The sequence below is a fragment of the Macaca thibetana genome, chromosome 7, assembly GCF_024542745.1.
Source record: "Macaca thibetana thibetana isolate TM-01 chromosome 7, ASM2454274v1, whole genome shotgun sequence".
Taxonomy (NCBI): Eukaryota; Metazoa; Chordata; class Mammalia; order Primates; family Cercopithecidae; genus Macaca; species Macaca thibetana.
The window spans coordinates 134703416-134725346 of record NC_065584.1 but is presented as its reverse complement, the minus strand read 5'-3'; the positions used below and the strand labels follow the sequence as shown (position 1 = coordinate 134725346).

The following is a 21931-nucleotide window of genomic DNA, read 5'->3' as shown; positions in this document are numbered from 1 at the left end:
AGCCTCTGGCATAATCTTAAACTCAATCCACATAAAATATAATTTCTCTTTCTACAAAAAACACGAAGGCAGTGGGGGTAAGGTGAGAGTCACAGGAGATGGAGTGAGGAGCCACAAGCTCAAATCTTTTTTTTTTTTTGTCCCCATCATGGCAATTTTTTTTTTTTTTACAAGTTCACTGGTTTTTAGTCTATGCTCTACCTAATCACCTGAACATGTCTCCTAGCTTAATTTCATGTTTTTTTGCCTGTGATGGAGTGATAAAATGACCATTTTCTGTTTATAACTTTTTGCAAGCTTAAAAAATGCCACATAAAATTGCTACTGACATCTGATTCAACATGATGGGATGAGGGAAGGTGTTAAGGATGATTGAGATTTTGAGCGTGAGTTCTGCAGTGTCTTTTGCCTCTGTCTCGCCTTTCCTTCACCATTGTCATTCCCCAGAATTCAGGCCTACCTTATCTTTCACATTTGTGCTGCATTTACAGAAAAATTGGCTCAGTAAAGGAAATAATAGTTGGTAATATGTATCCAGTATTGCTCAGGAGTTTTAAAAATAACTAACCATGAAATATATTATATATACTGAAAGTACATTTTTCTCCAAAAAACCTACTTCTCGATAAATCATAGAAAGAACACTCATGGGCCGGGCGCGGTGGCTCAAGCCTGTAATCCCAGCACTTTGGGAGGCCGAGACGGGCGGATCACAAGGTCAGGAGATCGAGACCATCCTGGCTAACACGGCGAAACTCCGTCTCTACTAAAAACACAAAAAATTAGCGGGCGCGAGGTGGCGGCGCCTGTGGTCCCAGCTACTCGGGAGGCTGAGGCAGGAGAATGGCGGGAACCCGGGAGGCGGAGCTTGCAGTGAGCTGAGATCCGGCCACTGCACTCCAGCCTGGGCGACAGAGCGAGACTCCGTCTCAAAAAAAAAAAAAAAAAAAAAGAAAGAACACTCATGTAATACCAGTGTCTTAGAATGTTAGGCTTATTTGGCTTATGGTTTTGCAGGCTGTACAAGAAGCATGACAGCAGTATCTGCTCCCAGTGAGGGCTTCAGGCTGCTTCCACTCGTGGTGGAAGGCAGACGGGAGATGACATATGCAGAAATCACATAGCGAGAGAAAGGAGAGAGGAGGTGCCAGTCTCTTAATGAACTCACTCCTTCCAGAATACCAAGCCACTTATGAGAAACCCACTCCCACAACCCTTCCCACCAGGCCTCACCTCCAACACTGGGGATCAAATTTTAACATGGGACTTGGTAAGGTCAGGCAAACCAAACTCAAACCATAGCACCCTACTTAGGAACAGAACATCAACAGTACTCCAGAAACACCCATTACCTCTCAAGCACTACGCCCTGCAAAGCCAGCTATTTCTTTTCTTTATACTTTTACTACCTAAACATATATTCCTAAATCTAGATTGGTTTGCCTGTTTGTTGAACTTCCCATTTCCCAAAGTGGTCATACCAATATACATTTCCAGCAGCCGTGTAGTTTTAGTTACTCCAACTCTTAACAAACATTTGGCATTTTCTGGGTTTTTCATTTTAGCTATTCTGTTGGATGTGAGATTAAAATCTCATTTAGGTTTTAATTTGCATTTCTCTAATGATTAAATTAGTTGAGTACCTTTTACATGTTTTTCGGCCATCTACATGCCTTTTTAAAAAAATTTTTTTTAAGGAACTAATATTTAGATACCCTCTTTTGTGAGGTGACTGTTTTAAGTTTCTACCCTTTTTTTTTTTGAGATGGAGTCTTGCTCTGTCACCCAGGCTGGAGTGCAGTGGCATGATCTTGGCTCACTGCAACCTCTGCCTCCTGGGTTCAAACAATTCTCCTGTCTCAGCCTCCCGAGTAGTTGGGATTACAGGCACGTGCCACCACGTCCGGCTAATTTTTATATTTTTATTAGAGATAGGGTTTTGTCATGTTGGCCAGGCTGGTCTCAAACTCCTGACCTCAGGTGATCTGCCTGCCTGGGCCTCCCAAAGTGCTTGGATTATAGGTGTGAGCCACTGCGCCTGGCCTCTACTCATTTTTTATTGGCTGTCTTATTTTTTATTGATTTATGGGAGTCTACAAATTCAAGATAGGAGCAAAGAGACATATTTCTATTGTAGAAATGAATGCATTTGGCTAGGTGTGGCAGATTACATCTGTAATCCCAGCACTCTGGGAGGCTGAGGTGGAAGGATCACTCGAGCTCACGAGTTCGAGAACAGCCTGGGTAACGTGGCAAAACCCAGTCTCTACAAAACATACAAAAATGAGCTGGGCACGGTGGTGTGCACCTGTAGTCCCAGCTACTCAGGAGGCTGAGGTGGGAGGATTGCTTGAGCCCAGGTTGAGACTGCAGTCAGCCGAGATCACTTCATGGCCTTCTAGCCTGCATGGGCGACAGGGTGAGACCTTATTCCCTCCACCCCACCCCCCCAAAAAAGAAATGAATTCATTTGTTTGATGCTGTTAGAACACCACTAACTACCTTTACTTTGGCCCCAAATTCACAAATGAACCCTCCAGAAGGTAATGCAGTTAACTTCATGCATTCTCTTTAAACAATGTACTAAGTCTTTATGCCAGGGAATTTGGTATTAACAGATACAGTACAGGTCTCTCATTTCAAAGTAGTATTCCTTTTTTTTTTGTTTTTGTTTTTGAGACGGAGTCTGGCTCTGTCGCCCAGGCTGGAGTGCAGTGGCTGGATCTCAGCTCACTGCAAGCCCCGCCTCCCGGGTTCATGCCATTCTCCGGCCTCAGCCTCCCGAGTAGCTGGGAGTACAGGCGCCCGCCACCTCGCCCGGCTAATTTTTTTTGTATTTTAGTAGAGACGGGGTTTCACCGTGTTAGCCAGGATGGTCTCGATCTCCTGACCTCGTGATCTGCCCGTCTTGGCCTCCCAAAGTGCTGGGATTACAGGCTTGAGCCACCGCACCCGGCCTCAAAGTAGTATTCCTAATCAAGAAGGAAATGAGAGACCTGTATTAGAACCGTCTTTAACATCTTTGAGGTTGGTGAATTTAGGTAAGTTATTCAACCTATTTTAGCCTCAGTTTCTTGATTGGAAAAATGGGGCAAACAATACTTATTTTACAGAGTTGTGAGGATTAAATGAGACAATATATGTAATAGGCTTTGCACAGTGGCTGGCATACAGGAAACGTTTAATATATGGTAGCTACTATAAACTCGGTTATTTCCATATAGCTTTCCATGTCTACATGCAGGGAGAAAATGAGCAATGTCCGTTGTAGTTCAGCTATTACAGTTTTCACTCCAAAGTAAAAAAGGCATTTAGATTTACGTAAGTCTTCTGGGAGTTTGGTTCTTCTGACTCCCTTCATCTGTGAGACCATAGGTACTTTTATGTAATATGATAAAAATTATTAGAAAAAGGAAAAAAACGGCCAGGTGCGGTGGCTCACACCTGTAATCCCAGTACTTTGGGAGGCCAAGGCAAGTGGATCACCTGAGGTCGGGAGTTGGAGACCAGTCTGACCAACACGGAGAAACCCTCGTCTCTGCTAAAAATACAAAATTAGCAGGGTGTGGTGGCGCATGCTTGTAATCCCAGCTACTTGGGAGAGTGAGGTAGGAGTACCAATTCAACTCGGGGGGGTGGGGTGGGGGGTGGGCGGAGGTTGCTGTGAGCCGGGATCGCACCATCGCACTCCAGCCTGGGCAGTAAGAGCGAAACTCTGTCTCAAAAAAAAAAAAAAAAGGAAAAGAAAAAGGGAAAAAAAGGCCAGGAACGGTGGCTTACGCCTGTAATCCCAGCACTTTGGGAGGCCGAGGCGGGCAGATCACAAGGTCAGGAGATCAAGACCATCCTGGCCAACATGGTGAAACCCCGTCTCTACTGAAAATACAAAAATTAGCTGGGTGTGGTGGTGCATACTTGTAATCCCAGCTATTCGGGAGGCTGAGGCAGAAGAATTGCTTGAACCTGGGAGGCGGAGGTTGCAGTGAGCCGAGATTGCACCACTGCACTCCAGACTGGCGACAGAGCAAGACTTATCTCAAACACAAAAAACAAACAAAAAAAAGGGAATAAAGATATATGCAAAGTACAGTCCCTCAAATTTTTATTAGACCCACAGAAATAAAATTAGTCTGTTAAATTGCTATAAGTTTCTACATTTACTTTCTGTAAATGACTTGTCATGGATGTGTAACAAAGGGCTTACAGACTGGCACTGCCCTGTGGACCACACTCTTGGTGGAACTGCTCTAGAGTGCTGACAAAAATCAGACTTTGAATCCACAAGGCTGAAGTCAAAGCAACTGAAGGGTGTCCTGACTCACAGCTGGCCACCTAGTGGCCTCTTTCTAGTCATAAGCACAATGTTGTGTCACTCCTTAGTTCAAAAACCATCCATTGTTCTGCCTGACTCAAGGGTAAAATCTCAGTCCTTTAATCTGACATCCAAGGCCTTCCAGAGCTGGTTCTAAACTTTTTAAGTCTGACTTTCCACTATTCTCTATTTCACTAGACTGCACTGTCCAATATGGTAACAACTTGTCCCACTTGAAATGCAGGAAGTGAAATGAGGCTAATTTAGGAACCGAATTCATAATCCTAACTTTAATTTAAAATAAAATTTAAAAATACACACGATTCGATTACCGTACAACTTTTAAGTATGCTTGGAACGACTTGGATATGTGAATCTATTTTTTCAGCTGGAAATTTTACGAAATCAAGTACTGAGATATGTTATAAGTATAAAATACACACCAGATTTCAAATGCTTAGTTATGAGAAAAATGTAAAATATTTTTAATGTTTAGTGATTTTTTATATTGATCACATGTGAAATAATATTTGGATATACTGGGTTAAATAAAAGGTGTAATTAAAATTAATTCCACCTAGACAACATGCCCCAAACCTAGGCATCACTATTGATTCCTCCTTTTCCTCATTTAATTGGTGAGCAAGATAGGTCAGCTTTTTGGATCCATCCACTTTCCTCATCTCTACTGCTACTATCCTAGTCCATGATACTCCGTTTCGTAAATCCTTCAATGGCTTCCAGTGCATGTCACCTTATCGAGGCTGAAGACTTCACCTCCTATCATTCCTTCTTTTGGTCAGTAGACTTCAGCTACACTGACCTTGCTGTTCCCTAAACACAACAAACTTCTCACCTTAGGGCCTTTGCCCTGCTATTTTGGTCTCACACTCTGTTCTTAAGTCCTTTCTAATACCTTCTCAGTGAGGCCATCTCTGATCAACCAACCACCAAAAGTCTGCTCTCTTTTCCCCAGACTAACACTTCATCCAATCAGCCTTTAATTCTCTTCACAAACTTTTTTTTTTTTCCTTTTTGAGACGAAGTCTCCTTCCATCGCCCAGGCTGGAATGCAGTGGCGAGATCGCGGCTCACTGCAGCCTCCATGTCCTGGGTTCAAGCTATTCTCCTGCCTCAGCCTCCGGAGTACCTGGGATTACACGAGCGTGCCATTGTGCCCAGCTAATTTTTGTATTTTTAGTAGTGATGGGGTTTCGCCAGGTCGGCCAGGGTGCTCTCTAACTCCTGAGCTCAGGAGATCCACCCACCTCAGCCTCCCAAAGTGCTGGGATTACCGGCGTGAGCCACTGCACCCGGCCTTCTTCACAAACTTACGGGATATTTTCTCATTTTAAAAACTTGTTTATACGCTGTTTCCCTCTCAAAACAGGAGTTGGAACCGTTTGTTTTGCTGCTGCTTTATTTCATTTATTCAGCTGCTTTATTTCTTCCAACAGTGTTGAATGAATATCTAATTGCTGACTACACGTATCTGTCTGGTTGGCTCACAGGCACTTCGAATTTTACATGGTCGAAACAGAGAGTTCTTTCTTCCCTAACATATATTCTCTTATTTTGTTTCTAATCTCAGTGAAGATATTACTGTCCTCGTAGCTGCTCCAACTCATTTGGCAGTCACCTCTGACATCTATTTTCCTCAGTCATTTTCAGTTAACGAAATCTCCCAATAACCACTTCATCATCTTCACAACTACTTGCCACCAACTCAGTCCAAGTCATTGTTGGCTCAGTCTACTGTTTACTCCAAACTCTTTTCCTTGCCTCAAATTTTTGTGTAACAGTGATCTGTCTAAAATGAATTCAATCCTGATTCTTCTACTTAAAATCTTTCAATATCTTCCTCCTGGCTCTCAGAAGCTCACTTCTGCACATAGCATTCAAAGCCTTCACAAGCAGACCTCCAGCACTGTCTTCTTTACCCAAAAATCTCTCCAGTGTTTGCCTCCAAACATCGGTACTTACTGCTTCTTATCTAGGTTTTCCACAATACCCTTATTAAAGCCAATTGCTTCTCTAGTCCCATTCCATTTTATTCCTCCCTCTTGGTTTAGTAAGGGGTTCCTCCTTTATTTGATTCCACAGTATTAAGTAGCTTCACTCTCATCATACTGATGATGCCTACTTACTTGTCTACATTCTACAGCGTAAGATTAATGAGGGAAACGATTTTCTAACAATAATTAACTGAATGTTCACTCAAACAATGCTCATTCTGGGGGCAACGATTTTCTAACAATAATTAGCTGAATGTTCACTCAAACAATGCTCATTCAAATAATGCTACAGAAAAACATCAGCATTTTGACAAATTTCTATTAACTGAAGCAATGAAAATATTAAATCAAAAGAAAACATAGACTATGGTTCCTACGCTTTTTTTGTTTTAGCCACGATGCTTTAATAAATTACGCAAAGACTACAAACCTTTATTACATCAATTGTTACAAAAGGCTAAGTGGAGAAAGATTACTTATCTGAGGCTGCACAAAATCAGTGGGCAATGTGGATTTCATTTAAGCTTGTCAGTTCTCTTGGATTAAATTCTTGGCGCTGTCTCACATACTCCCAAGTCCTAGATGTAGGATGCTATAAGTTGCAGTTACTAGGTTGGAAAAGCCATGCCCTGACTCCCCTGCGAAAAACATATCAATATGTTAAGTTCCTTAGCAAATCACATCTAGATTAAGTTCATAAAGCTTTTTTTTTTTTTTTTTTTTTTAACCTTGCAATCTCCAAACTTTTGCTACTTAATAAAATACAACAAAAGTTTTGACATTCCAGCCACGGAAAAACAGATCTCTACCTCTGAGGTGGCAGTAATCCAAGCAGTTACTAGGATCTACGAAATATGAGGCATCATTAGAATGCTCGGGAAAAAAATCTACAGAAATATGTACATCTTCGTCATGAATCTGACCGTTGAGTTTATGCAAAAGTGGAAAAGGAACCTCACTCGTTCCTTCCCTGGTACCTTCACAGCGTCTCCCGTCCCAGTTTGACTAGTTGAATCTAGGGACACTTAAAAGGTAAATCCTAGCCTCCTGTCCTTCCGTCTCCCAGGATTCTGCTAGGCCGCTCAGTTGGCAAGCTTAAAGTCCAAAGATTCCGCACTCTCCGTCTTTAAACGGTCATGTCACAGAGATACGAAGGTTAGCACAGAACATTAGTTCCCAAACTACTACCCACCGCAGAAACAGGCGGGAAGGCTCCGCGGCCACCCAGCCTCTCCGCCGCGCACATGGCCGGCCGCAGCTCCCACCCCCGCTGCCGCGCAGGCGCCGGGTGGGCCGGGACTTGCGGTCGCCGAGAGCGGATCATTCCGCCGCTTTCTTTGTGTGGCTGAAGCGCTAGAAATGGCATACTTTCATCCCTTTCGTTAAAAAATCAGACTCTCTTTCCCCTCTCTCCCCGTGGGAACAGAGTCAGGGAGTGGGTAGGAGCGGGATCTGCCGATGAGTGCAGAGGCGGAAAATCCTCGGGCGAGCAGCTGACGAGGGCCGGGTCCGGGAGGGATGCTGGGAGCTTGACTCACTCGCACACCATGTGTCCCTCCGCGCGCAGCACGGGGGACTTTTCGGTGGGGATTTTGGGCGCCGACCAGACGCGGCATTTTCGGAAAATAGCGCCCTGTGCTGCTGAAGCGCTTTGTGTGTAGCGGGGCCGCGTCAGCCCGGCCGGGTACGAGGCGCCTCGGGTCCCCGCACCACCTCCTGCTGCCTTCCCGTCGCCGCTCCCGAAGCTTTTCCAGGTCAGTGCGGGTCTGTGTAGGGCCCTGTTACCACCGGATGTGGAAGTTGATCTCTTCGCTGGTAAAAAATAATTCCACTTCCCCCGGAACCCAGATCATCCCCGCGATTTCCTGTTTATTGCATTAAGGCGCCGGGTTTCCGGGGCTCCTGGCCCCGCTTATTCCGCGGGGGTCGGCGGGGTCGACCTGGGCGCCCGCTCCGCCTGCGCCGCCGCTGCGCTTTGTCCGCTGGGCACCCCGCTTCTGGGAGGGGCGGGCAGACATGGTGGCGGCCGCCGCCCCCTCCTCGGCCCTGGCGTGCGGCGGCCTCCTCGCGGCTGCCCGGCGGGCCGGTCCCGAGCGGCAGCCCCGGGGTGGCGATGGGGTCGCGCCGAGGCAGCGGAGGTTCTGCGGGCGACTGGAGGTTGGCAGTGGGCGGGAGGAGGAAGGCAGGCGCGGCCGGGCCCGGCCTCTGGCGCCGCGGTACCCTTTGTCTGGGCAGCTTGACGGCCCCGCTGGGCTCTCCGGAGAGGGGAACGGGCGGCGGGGGCGGCGGGTCCTGGGCGCCCTGTGCTGCGGGGCCGAGAGGCGCTCGGGCCGCGGCGGGATCGGCCGGCCCAGACAGGGTTAACGGGAGAGCCTGGCCAGTCCCGCGCGGGGCCCCCGCAGCGACAGCCTTGGCCGCGGGGACTGAAGCCTGCCGTTTTGAAGGCTTGGGACTTCTGCCCGAAAGACTTCGCCGCCGAGACCCGCGGGTGCACGGCCTCAGGGAAAAAGTTGAGAATTTTGCCAGGTCATCTCTGCCAGGGCACAGTTCATCAGTGTGTATTTAGTGTGTTTCGGTGAAGCTCTCCAAGTGTGTTGAATCAGCGTGCCTAGCCTCAAGGGTGCATCGTGAAAACTGAAACCAAAGGAATGATACAGGCCTGCTTTGTGTGTGTCTTCCCACTTGAAGCTTGTTTTCAGTACAAATACTCTTGCTTTAAACCTGATTGGACTGTGGCGAGCGGACATCTGTTCAAAGGAGGGGCCGAGACCACAGTACTTCTGAAGGGGGCTTGATAATGTGGAAACATTTTAAGTTTTCTCTCCGGACTGTTTTGCTCTTTCAATTCAGGCAAGTTACTGAAGTACGTTTTTTATCTAGAAAAAGGTTTGATGTAGGCTGTAAATGGTCCTTGTAAAGTACATTGCCATCCCAGAATGAAAAGATCCACTCATTTATTATGCAGAAGTTAGTGGTCAGACATTCTTGTAGATAGTTTATCTCATGTAAAGACCCACCCAGCTTGGTTTAAATTTTTTTCTCACTGACGTATAAACCATCAGCTTTGATACTTCCATTTTCAGGGTCAGACTTTGAGGAAACTAAAGATGGCTTTGTTTTTTTTTTCTCCCGGGTTTTTTTTCCCAAAAACAAAAAATACATCCATTACATGTTAACATAGATGATTTGTTAAGAGTAACATCTTGCATTTTTGCAAATCTTTTTAATGCCTGGTTTAATAGAAGATTCTCAAAACTACGTCACTGTTGTGGTTAGCACACCATGTAACCTCTGGAACACTCCACTGTACACTCATACTTTTTTTTTTTTAATACCAAAAAACAGAAATGTGTCATTCTTACCGTGCTTTCACCATACAAGTCAAATCAGGATGTTATGCAAGACACATTTTAACAAGACGAATAAGATTGATTCCCATACTTTTTTTTACCGGGCTCCAGCTTTTTTTAAAAGTTGGAATTTAGGTACCTAAACAAAATCACAAATAATGACTGCATAATCTTCCTATGATCTTGGAGACTCAGGAACATTTGAAAATATTCTTAAGTGATTAAAAAATTTAATTCTAGTACGTACAATGATTTACACAAGTAACACGTGAATTCCACATTACATATGCTATTAACACTGGTGTGTAAATGTTATTTTAAAAATGAAACATGCTGAAAACTATAGGAGGTGCAGATTCTACGGAAAATAGTTCTGCAGTGAGTCCTTTGGTGAAACGAATAGTTCGCAGATACGTATCCTTACAGTTCTTTGTCTCTTTGAATCATTCTGGGTTTTCTAGGTTGGGAGACAATTATACCTAACTGATTAATGGGTAAAAATTTAAGGCCATACTTTTATGGTTTTGAAAGGAAGCTAAGTTTGTTTCTAGTTGTTACTGTGAACTCTAGTCTGAATCTGTCAGTCTGTAGTTCTCTACTGTTCCATCAACAGGAAGCATCTGGTCATTCTTGGTGTAATTGTTAGAAAATACCAGGTGTATTTTTAATGTTTGCTGTTTAAATGAAAATAGATTGGATCTTGGTTAAGTTTACTTGGTTTGGCCAGGCACAGTGGCTCACGCCTGCAATCCCAGCACTTGGGGAGGCGGAGGCGGGCCGATCACCTGAGGTCAAGAGTTTGAGACCAGCCTGGCTAACACGGTGAAGCCCCATTTCTACTAAAAGTACAAAAAATTAGCTGGGTGCGGTGGCGTGCGCCTGTAATCCTAGCTACTTGGGAGGCTGAGGCAGGAGAATCGCTTGAGCCAGAGAGATGGAGGTTGCAATGAGCCGAGATAGCGCCATTGCAATCCAGCTTGGGCAACAAGAGCGAAACTCTGCTCCGTCTCAAAAAAAAAAAAAAAGTATGCTTGGTTTTAGTTTGTTTTTTCCTCTAACATTGTGTCATTATAATGGACCACATCTCCTCTACCATGGATGTTTTGTTTTGTTTTGTTTTTCCTTTGCCCTTCATTACCTTGTTAGAAATAGTAACAGGTAAAGTTCACATGTCATGAGGAATTCAGAAATTACATGAAGTTTTGCATCATGAATTTATTTTTGAGGGTGCTTGAGGTGGTTACCCAGTCTCTGTTTGCAGGTAGCCTGAGTTCAGATGAACTCTCTGATGGCCTTCATCTCTTCTGACTTTGCAAACGTTAAAAAACAAACCCACACAAAATCTCGAAGTTCAGAGCAACTTAGTTTCCTTAGTGTCATCCTTCCCCTCCCCTCTCCTCCCCCACAACTAGTAGGATTTCCAGCTAGTAATCACAATGTTTCTATAGCCTGATGTGCCTACTTTGGTATAGCTATAATTAGTATTATAGTTTTCTGAAGATGTTTGTTCCATCATGCTTTCTAGAAGGTAAATCTAGCACTAGATGAGATCAGTATTAGGGCCTGTGTTTTTTCTCAGTGTTGACATCACAGTGCTCTATACAGAGAAGATGCTTTGGTGCAATCAGCTGTCAGTTCGGTTGTTGGTGGGCTAGTGCACCTTCCTCTGTCTGTCTGTCTGTCTGTCTCCCTCCTTCCCTCCCTCCCTCCCTCCCTTCCCTCCTTCTCTCCCTTCTTCCCTCCCTGTGTTCCCCTCTGAACCTTTTCTTTCTTTGACAGGGTCTTGCTTTCTCTGTTACCCAGGCTTAGTGCAGTGGTGCAGTTATACTTCACTGCAAGCTCCACCTTTCAGGCTCAAGCGATGCTGCCTCTGCCTCAGCCTCCTGAGTAGCTGGGACTACAGGTACCTCCCAACGTGTCCGGCTAATTTTTAAATTTTTTTGTAGAGACGAGGTCTCACTATGTTGCCCAAGCTGATCTCAAACTTCTGGACTCAAGTGATCCTCCCACCTTGGCCTCCCACGTGTTGGGATTACAGGCGTCAGCCACCAAACCTGTTGGAGAGTAATTCTGAAGATGGTAGAACAGCTTATTGAAAGAGCAAGGTGTTAGCCCCACTTTACTTTGTACTAGTTATATTATACGTGGGGTATTGAGTTGGCTTTTTGGGTAGCATACTATCATAAGTGAGACCTTGTATTCATTCTCAGACTTTATCAGAATAATCTGGAGAGCTAATAAGAAACCACACAGAGGCCCAAACTTAACATAGGGTAGGAACGGACCTTTATTTTTCTCATTTCCAAGGTGGTAGACATCAAAGTGTCAAAATCACTTATCTGTAGAGCATAAACGAGGACCTTGATCATGAGAGAAATGGAAATGAGAAAAAGTTGAAAAAATTGGATATTTGACCTAAAGAAGAGGAGCTTCTTTTAAGAAGTAACAGCCACCTTTAAGGATTTGGTGTTCTGTCACACAGAAGGATCAGATTTGACCAGAAGGAACTAGGGTCAGTGGGTAGAAGTTTAAAAGAAACAGATTTCTGCTCTATTTCAAGAGGAATTTCCTCAAAACTGTGAAAATAGAATGAGTTGTTTTGGGTGGTAGGCTGTTCCTTTTCACTGACAGATTGAGGATTCTAGAGTAGAGGAATCGTGCTGAAGGAGAATTTGGGCTAGGTGTCTTCAAGTTACCTATAAACTTTGAGGTTTTATTAAATATGCCAAGGTTTATAGGTGGAAGAACAAAAAACTAATTCAGTGAAACAAGCTGGTTAACTTAACTGGATAATAGTTTTTGCCTTTTTTGATAAAGAGAAATGAGTATTAAGTGAGAAGGCTATTTAATGAAGGACTGTAAACCACACTGTAATTTGGCAGATTCAGAAGCCTTAAAAATGGGCATACTTTCTGACATGGAAATTCCCTTTAAAGAATTTTTTTTTGGTGTAGTAAAGGTGTGTGTGAATATTTAGCTGTGAGCATACCAATTGCAGTGTTGTTGGTTATACAAGCTGTGTGTTAATGCCTTTGACCCCCACGGTAATCATATGGAGTGGGTAGTACTATTTCTGTTTTTCAGAAGAGAAAACAGGCATAGAGAAATGAGGTTGCTTGCTCAAGATGCCTGAGTTACTTTAAGTTTTAGGGCCAGGACTTGAATCCAACCACTGTGACTCTAGAACCAGTACTATTGATCATTATATGGTAAAACTGTAAACCTAAATGTTTCACAGTGATTGTTAGGGTCCATCCATACAGTGGGGTACTGCCTTCTCAGCCATGAAAATAATGATAGAATAATATAAATACATGAAAGGATGTCTTGGTATATGTAAGTGAGAAAAAGTAAGATTTAAAAACATGATTCCATTTGGTAAAAAAACCCAAAATATATTGATGTTTGGGAGGATATGTGCCAAATTGTTAAATGGTTATTTCTGAGTGTAGTTTTATAGGTGATTATTTTTTTTTTGCTTATCCAAATTTTCTAACTTCTACAATGACTATAAATTATCATGTGTTGTAATTAAGATATTAAGATGTTATTTTTCAATAAAAAATAAATATGTTACATAAGCTGAGAAATTTGGGTTTTATACTCTGCATTTTAAGCAAGTTTGTAGAAATTGTACATAAATGAGAATTTGTAAATGCATGTAGTGTTTTGTAATTTTTTGTTTGATTCCTTATTCTGGAAGTAATATCAATTGAGTAGAGAAACATATCACTGACTCCTAGCACCTAGCATAATCAATTATCCCATTTTCTTGTGTTTTGTTACTCTTATGTGTAATGTTTTAAATATTCATCCCAGTGTCATCCCAGTTAGTCACACTCTAGCTGTGTGATTTTAGGCAGTTTACTTAATCTCTCCATGTCTCAGTTTCCTTCTTTGTAAAATGGGGATTATTATAATACTTAGCTCATGATGATTGGAAAGATTAAATGAGTTATTTCATATAAAGTGAACAGTATCTGACACATAGTTAATAGCTCAATAAATGTTAGCAATTATAGGATCACAGTCCACCATTCAAACTCTTAGAGTCTAATAGGTTATGGAATTAGGAATTTTTTTTTGATAAGGGCAAGGTAGTAATGTATAGCCTTCCAATAGAGTCCAGTGCAGTATCCCCCTTCAAAAATGTTACTGTTTCTGCAGCAAAATGTATCAATGTTTGCACTAAATAGGATAAAGACTGTAAATAGCTTCATATCAGTTTGGGTAAGGTTTACCACAAGATGAGTTATTTTGGGTTTCAGAAGTTTTTTGGATTTTTTGAATTGCAGATAAGGAACCTATAAAATACTAATTTTGATAATATTAAAACATCTTTTCATGGCATTATATAGTTTTATAGTGCATGGTAAATTAAAGTCAATTAAAATGAAATAATGGAAAATGTCCACCTCCATCTCCTTTGATTAAAAAAATACTGAGCACACTGATACTATGATTTTTTTTTTTTTAATTTTTTTTTTTTTGAGATGGAGTCTCTGTCACCAGGCAGGAGTGCAGTGGCACGATCTTAGCTCACTGCAGTCTCCACCTCCTGGGTTCAAGTGATTCTCCTGCCTCAGCCTCCCGAGTAGCTGGGACTACAGGCGTGCGCCACCACGCCCAGCAAATTTTTGCATTGTTAGTAGAAACGTGGTTTCACCATGTTGGCCAGGATGGTCTCGATCTCTTGACCTTGTGATCTGCCTGCCTTGGCCTCCCAAAGTGCAGTGATTACAGGTGTGAGCCACTGTGCCCAGCCTAAAAGTTTCGCAGTTTAAAATAAAAAAAAAAAATGGCTGGGCGCATTGTCTCATGTTTGTAATTCCCGCACCTTGGGAGGCTGAGGCGGGTGGATCAGTTGAGGTCAGGAGTTCGAGACCAGCCTGGCCAATATGGTGAAACGCCGTCTCTACTAAAAATACAAAAACTAGCCAGACATGGTGGCGTGCGCTTGTGTCACAGCTACTCGGGAGGCCGAGGCGGGAGCAACCCTTTAGCCTGGGAGGTGGAGGTTGTAGTGAGCCGAGGTTGCGCCACTGTACTGCAGCCTGGGTGACAGAGCAAGATTCTGTCTCAAGAGAAAAAACAAAACAAAACAAAACTGAAACTTTAAAAAACTACTCTTGTTGGTCCTGACTGTGATTCTATTTTTAAGAATATTTTAAACCCACTAATGCTGTGATTATGTTATATAATATAGAATCTTTTTTTTCTGAATGAGGCTTGAGCATTCCTATAACCCAATTAGCTTGTTTATGTCTCATTACACTTGAGGGATAAGATACTTTTACTATGGTGGTTTACTATAGTAGTGATTCTTTTTTTTTTTGTGAGATGGAGTTTCACTCTGTCACCCAGGCTGGAGTGCAGTGGCGTGATCTTGGTTCACTGTAACCTCTGCCTCCTGAGTTCAAGTGATTCTCCCACATAGCTGCAGTTACAGGTGCCTGCCACCACACCTAGCTAACTTTTTTATATTTAGTAGAGACGGGGTTTAGCCATGTTGGCTAGGCTGGTCTCGAACTTCTGACCTCAAGTGATCTGCCCGCCTTGGCCTCCCAAAGTGCTGAGATTACAGGCATAAGCCACTGCGCCCAGCCTATAGTAATGATTCTTTAAAGGAGGTCGGTAGATGCCAGTATGATACCTGTCTTTAACACACCCATTCTGTGCATGTAGAGACTGAGGTGGTTTTAAAATGACAGAACTGAACTTTGGAATTAGGTCGATTCTTCTCATTATGGTAACGGTTTTGGATGTATAGCCCCTTCTGACTCCTGGAATCCTTTATGTCCACAGCACTTCCCATGTATCCAAACAGAGGAAAAAATAATTAGTAGTCTAGTGCTTGTTTCAGCAGCAAATATACTAAAATTGGAACGATGCAGAGAAGATTAGCATGGTCCCTGCACAAGGATGACACATAAATTTGTGATGTGTTCCATGTTTATTCTTTTTAATGATAAAAAATAAAAAAAAATGTGTGGTAAGTGAATGATCCGAAAATTTCCTTTACACCCTGAATGGCTTGTGTGAACTCTGTGTCTTTGCCGATGTGATTATTCTTCCTATGTTCCTTTACTTGTTCCATTCATAGAGACCCTCAGTTTCTCTCCCTTAGTGCTATGGTCTAAATACTTGTGTCTCCCCATAATTCATGTTGAAATCTTAACCTCCAAGATGATGGCATTAGGAGGTGGGGCCTTTGGGAGGTGATTAGCTCAGGTGGGTAGAGCCCTCACAAGTGGGATTAGTGCTCTTAAAAAATAGACTCCAGGCTGGATGCAGTAGCTCATGCTTATAATCCCAGCACTTTAGGAGGCTGAGGTGGGTAGATCAGGAGGTCAGGAGTACAAGACCAGTCTGGCCAAGATGGTGAAACCCCATCTCTACTAAAAATACAAAAATTAGCTGGGCACGGTGGTAGGAGCCTGTAATCCCAGCTACTCGGGAGGCTGAGGCAGGAGAATCGCTTGAACCTGGGAGTGGAGGTTGCGGTGAGCAGAGATCGCGCCACTGCTCTCCAGCCTGGGTGACAGAATGAGACTCTATCTCAAAAAAAAAAAAAAAAAAAAAAAAAAAAGGAGACTCCAGACAGCTTGTTAGCTCTTTCTTCCACATGAGGTTACAGCAAAAAGACTGCTGTCTAGAAGCTGGCCCTTACCAGATACTGAATCTGCCAGTGCCTTATCTTGGACTTCTCAGCCTCCAGAACTATTAAAAATGGTTTTCTGGGCTGGGTGTGGTGGTTCATACCTGTAATCCTGGCACTTTGAGGAGGCTGAGGTGGGAGGATTGCTTGAGACCAGCCTCGGCAACATAGACCCCATCTCTACAAAAAAAAAAACACACAAGAAAATCATTTTCTGTTGTTTAGTAAGCTACCCAGTTCATGGTATTTTGTTACAGCAACCCAGTCTAAGACATTTAACTTACTCCTGTACGCACTAGATACAGTCTGCACTTTGACATCGGTCACTTATTTTATATTTTACTGGACGCATATTGTCAGATTTTTCCACCATCGATTTCTTCTGTTTTCCCTCACAGGTCACAGCATATTTGTGGAGGAAGGTGAGTAATTATGAAGATTTCTTGGCCACTATAAATTTATGCTGAACAATTCCAAATAGGCCCTTCCTACTTAATCATCTTATTAATTGCATTTTTCTGTTGTCTTATATTCCTTCTTCCTCTTTAACTCTTAATAGATGCCATTTACTTCTATTTAAGTGAAAAAGGAAAACAGGATACAAGCTTGCACATTTTTTTTTCATTGTAACCATGACAAATCACTGTTCTTTCATCTTATTTTGTAAATTGAATAGAAGAAGAATCCTGCTGCCACAGTTAACTACCTCTCTGGTCACTTTGATTTTTTTTTTTTTTTTTTGAGACGGAGTCTTACTCTGTTGCCCAGGCTGGAGTGCAGTGGCACAATCTCGGCTCACTGCAACCTCTGCCTACTGGATTCAAGCGATTCTCCTGCCTCAGCCTCCCGAGTAGCTGGGACTACAGGCGCGTGCCACCACGCCCGGCTGTTTTTTTCTATTTTTAGTAGAGACGGGGTTTCACTGTGTTAGCCAGATGGTCTCGATCTCCTGACCTTGTGATCTGCCTGCCTTGGCCTCCCAAAGTGCTGGGATTACAGGCGTGAGCCACTGCGCCTGGCCTTGATCATTATTTGCAATGTTTTTTCTTCGCTATCTTAAAATATGTACAGACTTCTGTACTTTGGGAGGAAAAAGAATCAATTTTGATGAACTGCTGCTACTGTTCTATCTGCTGCGTTTCTCTTCTTTATTTTCAAAAATTTTAAGAATTGACTTACCGTTGTTGCCCTGAGTTCTTACTTTTTTTTTTTGAGACAAGGTCACACTGTGTTGCCCAGGCTGGAGTACAATTGCAGCTCACTGCAGCCTTGACCTCCCTGGGCTCAGGTGATCCTCCTACCTCAGTTTCCTGAGTAGCTGGGACTGCAGGCATGTACCACCATGCCTGGCTAATTTTTGTATTTTTCTGGTAGAGACAAAGTCTCACTGTGTTGTCCAGGCTATTCAACTCCTGAGTTCTTTTACTACTTCTTTCCTAAATTATGCAGTTTTGGAATATCATAATTCAGATTGTTGCTTCAGAGGACATCTTTTTTGTCAATAATAACGGCTTCATCCTGACTCTCTTCAGCTAGTATATATGTGTTACTATTTCCACCGAGGCTTCTTAATGTTCTTTCCTTGCCCTTTGTGTTAAATTTGCCATCCTGGTTTTCCCTTCTGACTACTGCTTTTCTGTTTTCTTTGTTGTTTCATGAGCCTCTTAGCACTATTAGTCTCATCAGTACTTGATTATCTATTCCCCTCTCAGATGTTTTATATGCTGATGGCTCCCAAATGTGTGTCCCATCCATGTTTATTGCTCTAATAGTTTACTGGATATTTCTGTTGGAAAACTCAAGGAATTTCCATCACTTTTAGATTTATTATTATTCAGCCTCCCACCTGCTTTCAGCATTTCTCTTAATTTTGTCATACTTAAATCTTGAAGTAGTCTGCGATGCATACTTTTGCTTTCTTCTTTTTGCCTATTATTTACTTCCTTTAAACTTTAGATTTTCCTTCCTTGAATCCGTTTTGCATATGGCTGCCAGAATGATTTTCCTGAAAAATTTTTGAACCCATTGCTAAACATATAAGCCTAAGGGGAGAACATGTGCTGTTGACCTTTGCACTGTCTATTCTGTCAAACAAAGTGAATTGAACCTGTGCTGAATAAATGTTTGAAAGGGTCACCATTTGCTCAAAAATTTGAATGGCTCCCAGTTGTTTACAAGATAAAGTCCAAATTCTACTTCTGACTTTCCAACCTTTTTATATTCTTTTTCAGCCTTATTCCTTACTGTTTAACATTATTAAGCTGGGGTTTCCTCTATAATATACCTTGCTTAACCACAACTCCGTGCATTCTTCCTTTTCCTTGCCTGTCAGAACCTACTCAGGGATGTTTGCCCTGCGGCCGGCACTGTTCTAATCTCTGGTGTTAGAGTAATGAACAAAACGAAGACAAAGTCCCTGTTTTCTTGGAGCTGACGTTTGTGGGGAGGGACTCATAGTAAATAAATATGTGATATTAGGTGGTAATGAGTAAAATGAAAAGGAATAAAAGTAGGTAAGGGGAGGCCAGGTGCGGTGGCTCATGCCTATAATCCCAGCATTTTGGGAGGTCAAGGCGGGCAGATCACAAGGTCAGGAGATCAAGACCATCCTGGCCAACATGGTGAAACCCCATCTCTACTAAAAATACAAAAACTAGCTGGGTGTGGTGGTGTGTGCCTGTAGTCCCAGCCACTCGGGAGGCTGAGGCGGGAGAATTGCTTGAACCTGGGAGGCGGAGGTTGCAGTGAACTGAGATGGCGCCACTGCATCTCCAGCCTGGCGACAGAGTGAGACTCCATCTTAAAAAAAAAAAAAAAAGGAGGTAAGGGGATAGATTGGTGAGATGTGGTAGCTATCTTAGGTGGTCTGCGAAAGCTACTCCCTGGGCATCCTGGAGTGCAGGAGCAAGCCATGCGGTTAAATCTAAGTGAAGAGTTTTCTAGGCAACGGAACCAACATGTGCTAGACCCTAAAGTGCGAACACATTTGCCTTGTTCAAAGAATTGCTAAGACTTTTGTGGCTAGAGCACAGTAACTAAGGGGGAGAATGAGAGAGGAGCTGAGAAGAGATGGTGGGGAGACAGGTTATGCTTCAGATGTTAAGTCCTTCATTGAAGAGGCCTTCCTTGACTGCTACAATTTGTTAATATAAACCTTGGAACCTATCAACTATGGAAGTAGCTCTCAGATGATTGTTTATTCTGACTTCCAATAAAAAATACATCTTATATGGTAATTGTCTATTTATGTTACTGTGTGCATGTGTGTGTGTGTGTGAGATAACTATATTTGATATATGCTGATATTTTCAAAAACATTGGCTTTAACCCACTAAAGTGATTTCACAGTCTGTTAATAGGTCATGACTAACAGTTTGAAGAGCACTGATCTATGGTATCTATACCCACTTAAACAAAACACTGAACTACAAACTACTTTTGTTATAATCCACACATTTTTTCAGTTTGTGAAATATTTTTGGTTAAAGATCTTACCTTCAATTTGTGTGTTTGTAGGCTTACAGTGTTTATAATAATGCTGAATAGAAAGGACTTGTTTAATTTGGCAAACATCTGTTGAGTGGTGTATTAGAAGCTGCTAGATACTAAAATACACGTAAGAATAAGATAAACTATTAGCCTTTACTCCTATAAGGGTTAAAAAAAAAAAAAAAAAGATAAATCCCTATCTGAATTCCTAAGGTTTATGAGAGAGGAAAGCTTGTAAATAAATCATTTGTAATGTGATGGAATCTATTTAATAATGGAAGTGTGTTAAGGCCACAATGAGAGAATAAAGAAGTGATTAATTCATTTTGCTGAGAAGGTCAAGGGAAACTTATTGGATGAGGTAATGTCTGAACTGGGTTTGGAGGGAGAATAGAACTACTTAGGTAAGTTTGGGAGGGAACGACTTCTTAGGCAGGATAACATATAAAGGATTAGAATCGTGAGAGAGAATAGCACATGAGGGTATTGTAGATAACTCTATATTAAAATATAAATCCAAGGGGGAAATGTTGAGTGAAGAGGCTGCAGTGAGGCACAGGTCATATCCTTGAAGGTCTGAGATGCTTTGAAGTTACCACTTACTGATTATGCATATTAGGGGAAAATACTGTATAGTCAGAATTAACTTGTAGGAAGTTGCCATATGGGAAGTAAGATACCATCTTTCGATAATTCCAAAACAGCCAGTTTTTCCTCTAGTGATGAAATATATCACCGTTTCCTCAATTGTGCCCTAGAGGAAGATGGCTTACATTTATGGGCTATGTTGTACAAAATAAAATCGTATGAAACGTTAACTTATCTATTCATTCCATAAGATGCATTTGAAGAACTGAGACCTACTGAGGAAATAGATTCATATTTCAGGCTCATGCTGGGACTTACGTTTATTAAATAGAATGGTGAGTAGCCAAATGTTTAAATCTTCCTTTTTGTTTTTTTTTTTTTGAGACAGAATTTCGCTCTTGTTGCCCAGGCTGGAGTGCAGTGGTGCGATCTCGGCTCACTGCAACCTCCACCTCCCAGGTTCAAGTGATTCTTCTGCCTCAGCCTCCCGGGGTAGCTGGGATTACAGGCATGCGCCACCATGCCCGGCTAATTTTGTTCTTTTAGCAGAGACGGGGTTTCTCCATGTTGGTCAGGCTGGTGTCGAACTCCCGACCTCAGGTGATCTGCCCGCCCTGGCCTCCCAAAGTGCTGGGATTACAGACGTGAGCCACCACACCTGGCCTAAATCATTTTCAAGTTAAATATACATATAGTTCAGTGCCACTGTATTCTATGGGTGATTGGAATGCATAATTACATCTACATTCATTTTGGAAAGGTATTTTGATACATTTGACCAAACCACAATTTAAAACTTTATGACAACATTAACATTTAGAATATACAAATTTTAAAGAAAAAAAGAATATACAAATTTAAAACAGACTGAGAGGAGTATGCAACATATGTAATAAACCAGAAATATACATATTGCACTCCTACAAAGAGAATGAAACGATAAAATAGGTAAAGAATATGAATAGGCAGTTTCTGAAGAGGAAACATAGTGGCCAACAAACATTTGATAAAGATGCACGGTCTCATTAGTAGTTTGAGAAATGCATGTTAAAACAGTAATAGCATACTGTGCAGCTGTATAAAAAAACGAGGAAGTTCTCTCTGTGAACTAATAGGAAAAGATCTCTGGGATGTGTTAAACAGGAAAAGCAAGTGGGGAACAGTGTTATGTGGTAATGTTATTTATTTATTTTTCTGGTGATTATAGAAATGCTGGAAGGATACTCATGAAACTAGTAAAGGTGATTACTTGTTGGAGTTGTGGGTCCAGGCTGGGCCGAGGAGGAGCAGTGAGTAGTGTAAATATTTCCGCTGAGAATTTTCAATGTATACATTTCTGTGTTTGGGCTTTTGAGCTATATGAAAGTATTGCCTATTAAAAAAAGAAAAAGATGTGAAGTAGACTTTATAGAACTTGACGACCAACTGTCTTAGTCCATTTGTGGTACTGTAACAAAAATATAAACTAGTGACTTATAAACAATAGAAATTTATTTCTCACAGTTCTGGAGGCTGGGAA

At 42.3% G+C, this 21931-nt stretch overlaps 2 protein-coding genes and 1 non-coding gene across 12 annotated transcripts in view; all 3 read left to right on the top strand.

Annotated features, from left to right (window-relative positions):
* Positions 1-6698: 6698 nt before the first annotated feature.
* Positions 6699-21931, top strand: part of GABPB1 (GA binding protein transcription factor subunit beta 1) — a 77150-nt gene continuing 61917 nt past the window's right edge. For 4 of the 10 annotated variants that reach the window (XM_050797193.1, XM_050797192.1, XM_050797186.1 and 1 more), the window contains exon 1: positions 6699-8142. In XM_050797193.1, coding sequence (XP_050653150.1) covers positions 8119-8142 — 24 coding nt within the window. In that variant the 5' untranslated portion in view covers positions 6699-8118. Of the gene's footprint in view, positions 8143-16189; positions 16758-21931 lie in introns of those variants that run through there. The other 6 variants (XM_050797196.1, XM_050797195.1, XM_050797188.1 and 3 more) reach the window with 3 other exon arrangements.
* LOC126958711 (uncharacterized) lies at positions 8117-9294 on the top strand. Its single transcript, XM_050797215.1, has one exon. The coding sequence runs from the start codon at positions 8344-8346 to the stop codon at positions 8689-8691; it is 348 nt and encodes a 115-aa protein (XP_050653172.1). The 5' UTR covers positions 8117-8343; the 3' UTR covers positions 8692-9294.
* Positions 15532-15634, top strand: LOC126960154 (U6 spliceosomal RNA). The gene has a single exon (XR_007727745.1). It is a non-coding gene; the product is annotated as a U6 spliceosomal RNA (small nuclear RNA).

Bases quoted from the DNA above. Each gene is read 5' to 3' on its own strand.
- LOC126958711 (XM_050797215.1), top strand. From the start codon at position 8,344: ATGGTGGCGGCCGCCGCCCCCTCCTCGGCCCTGGCGTGCGGCGGCCTC.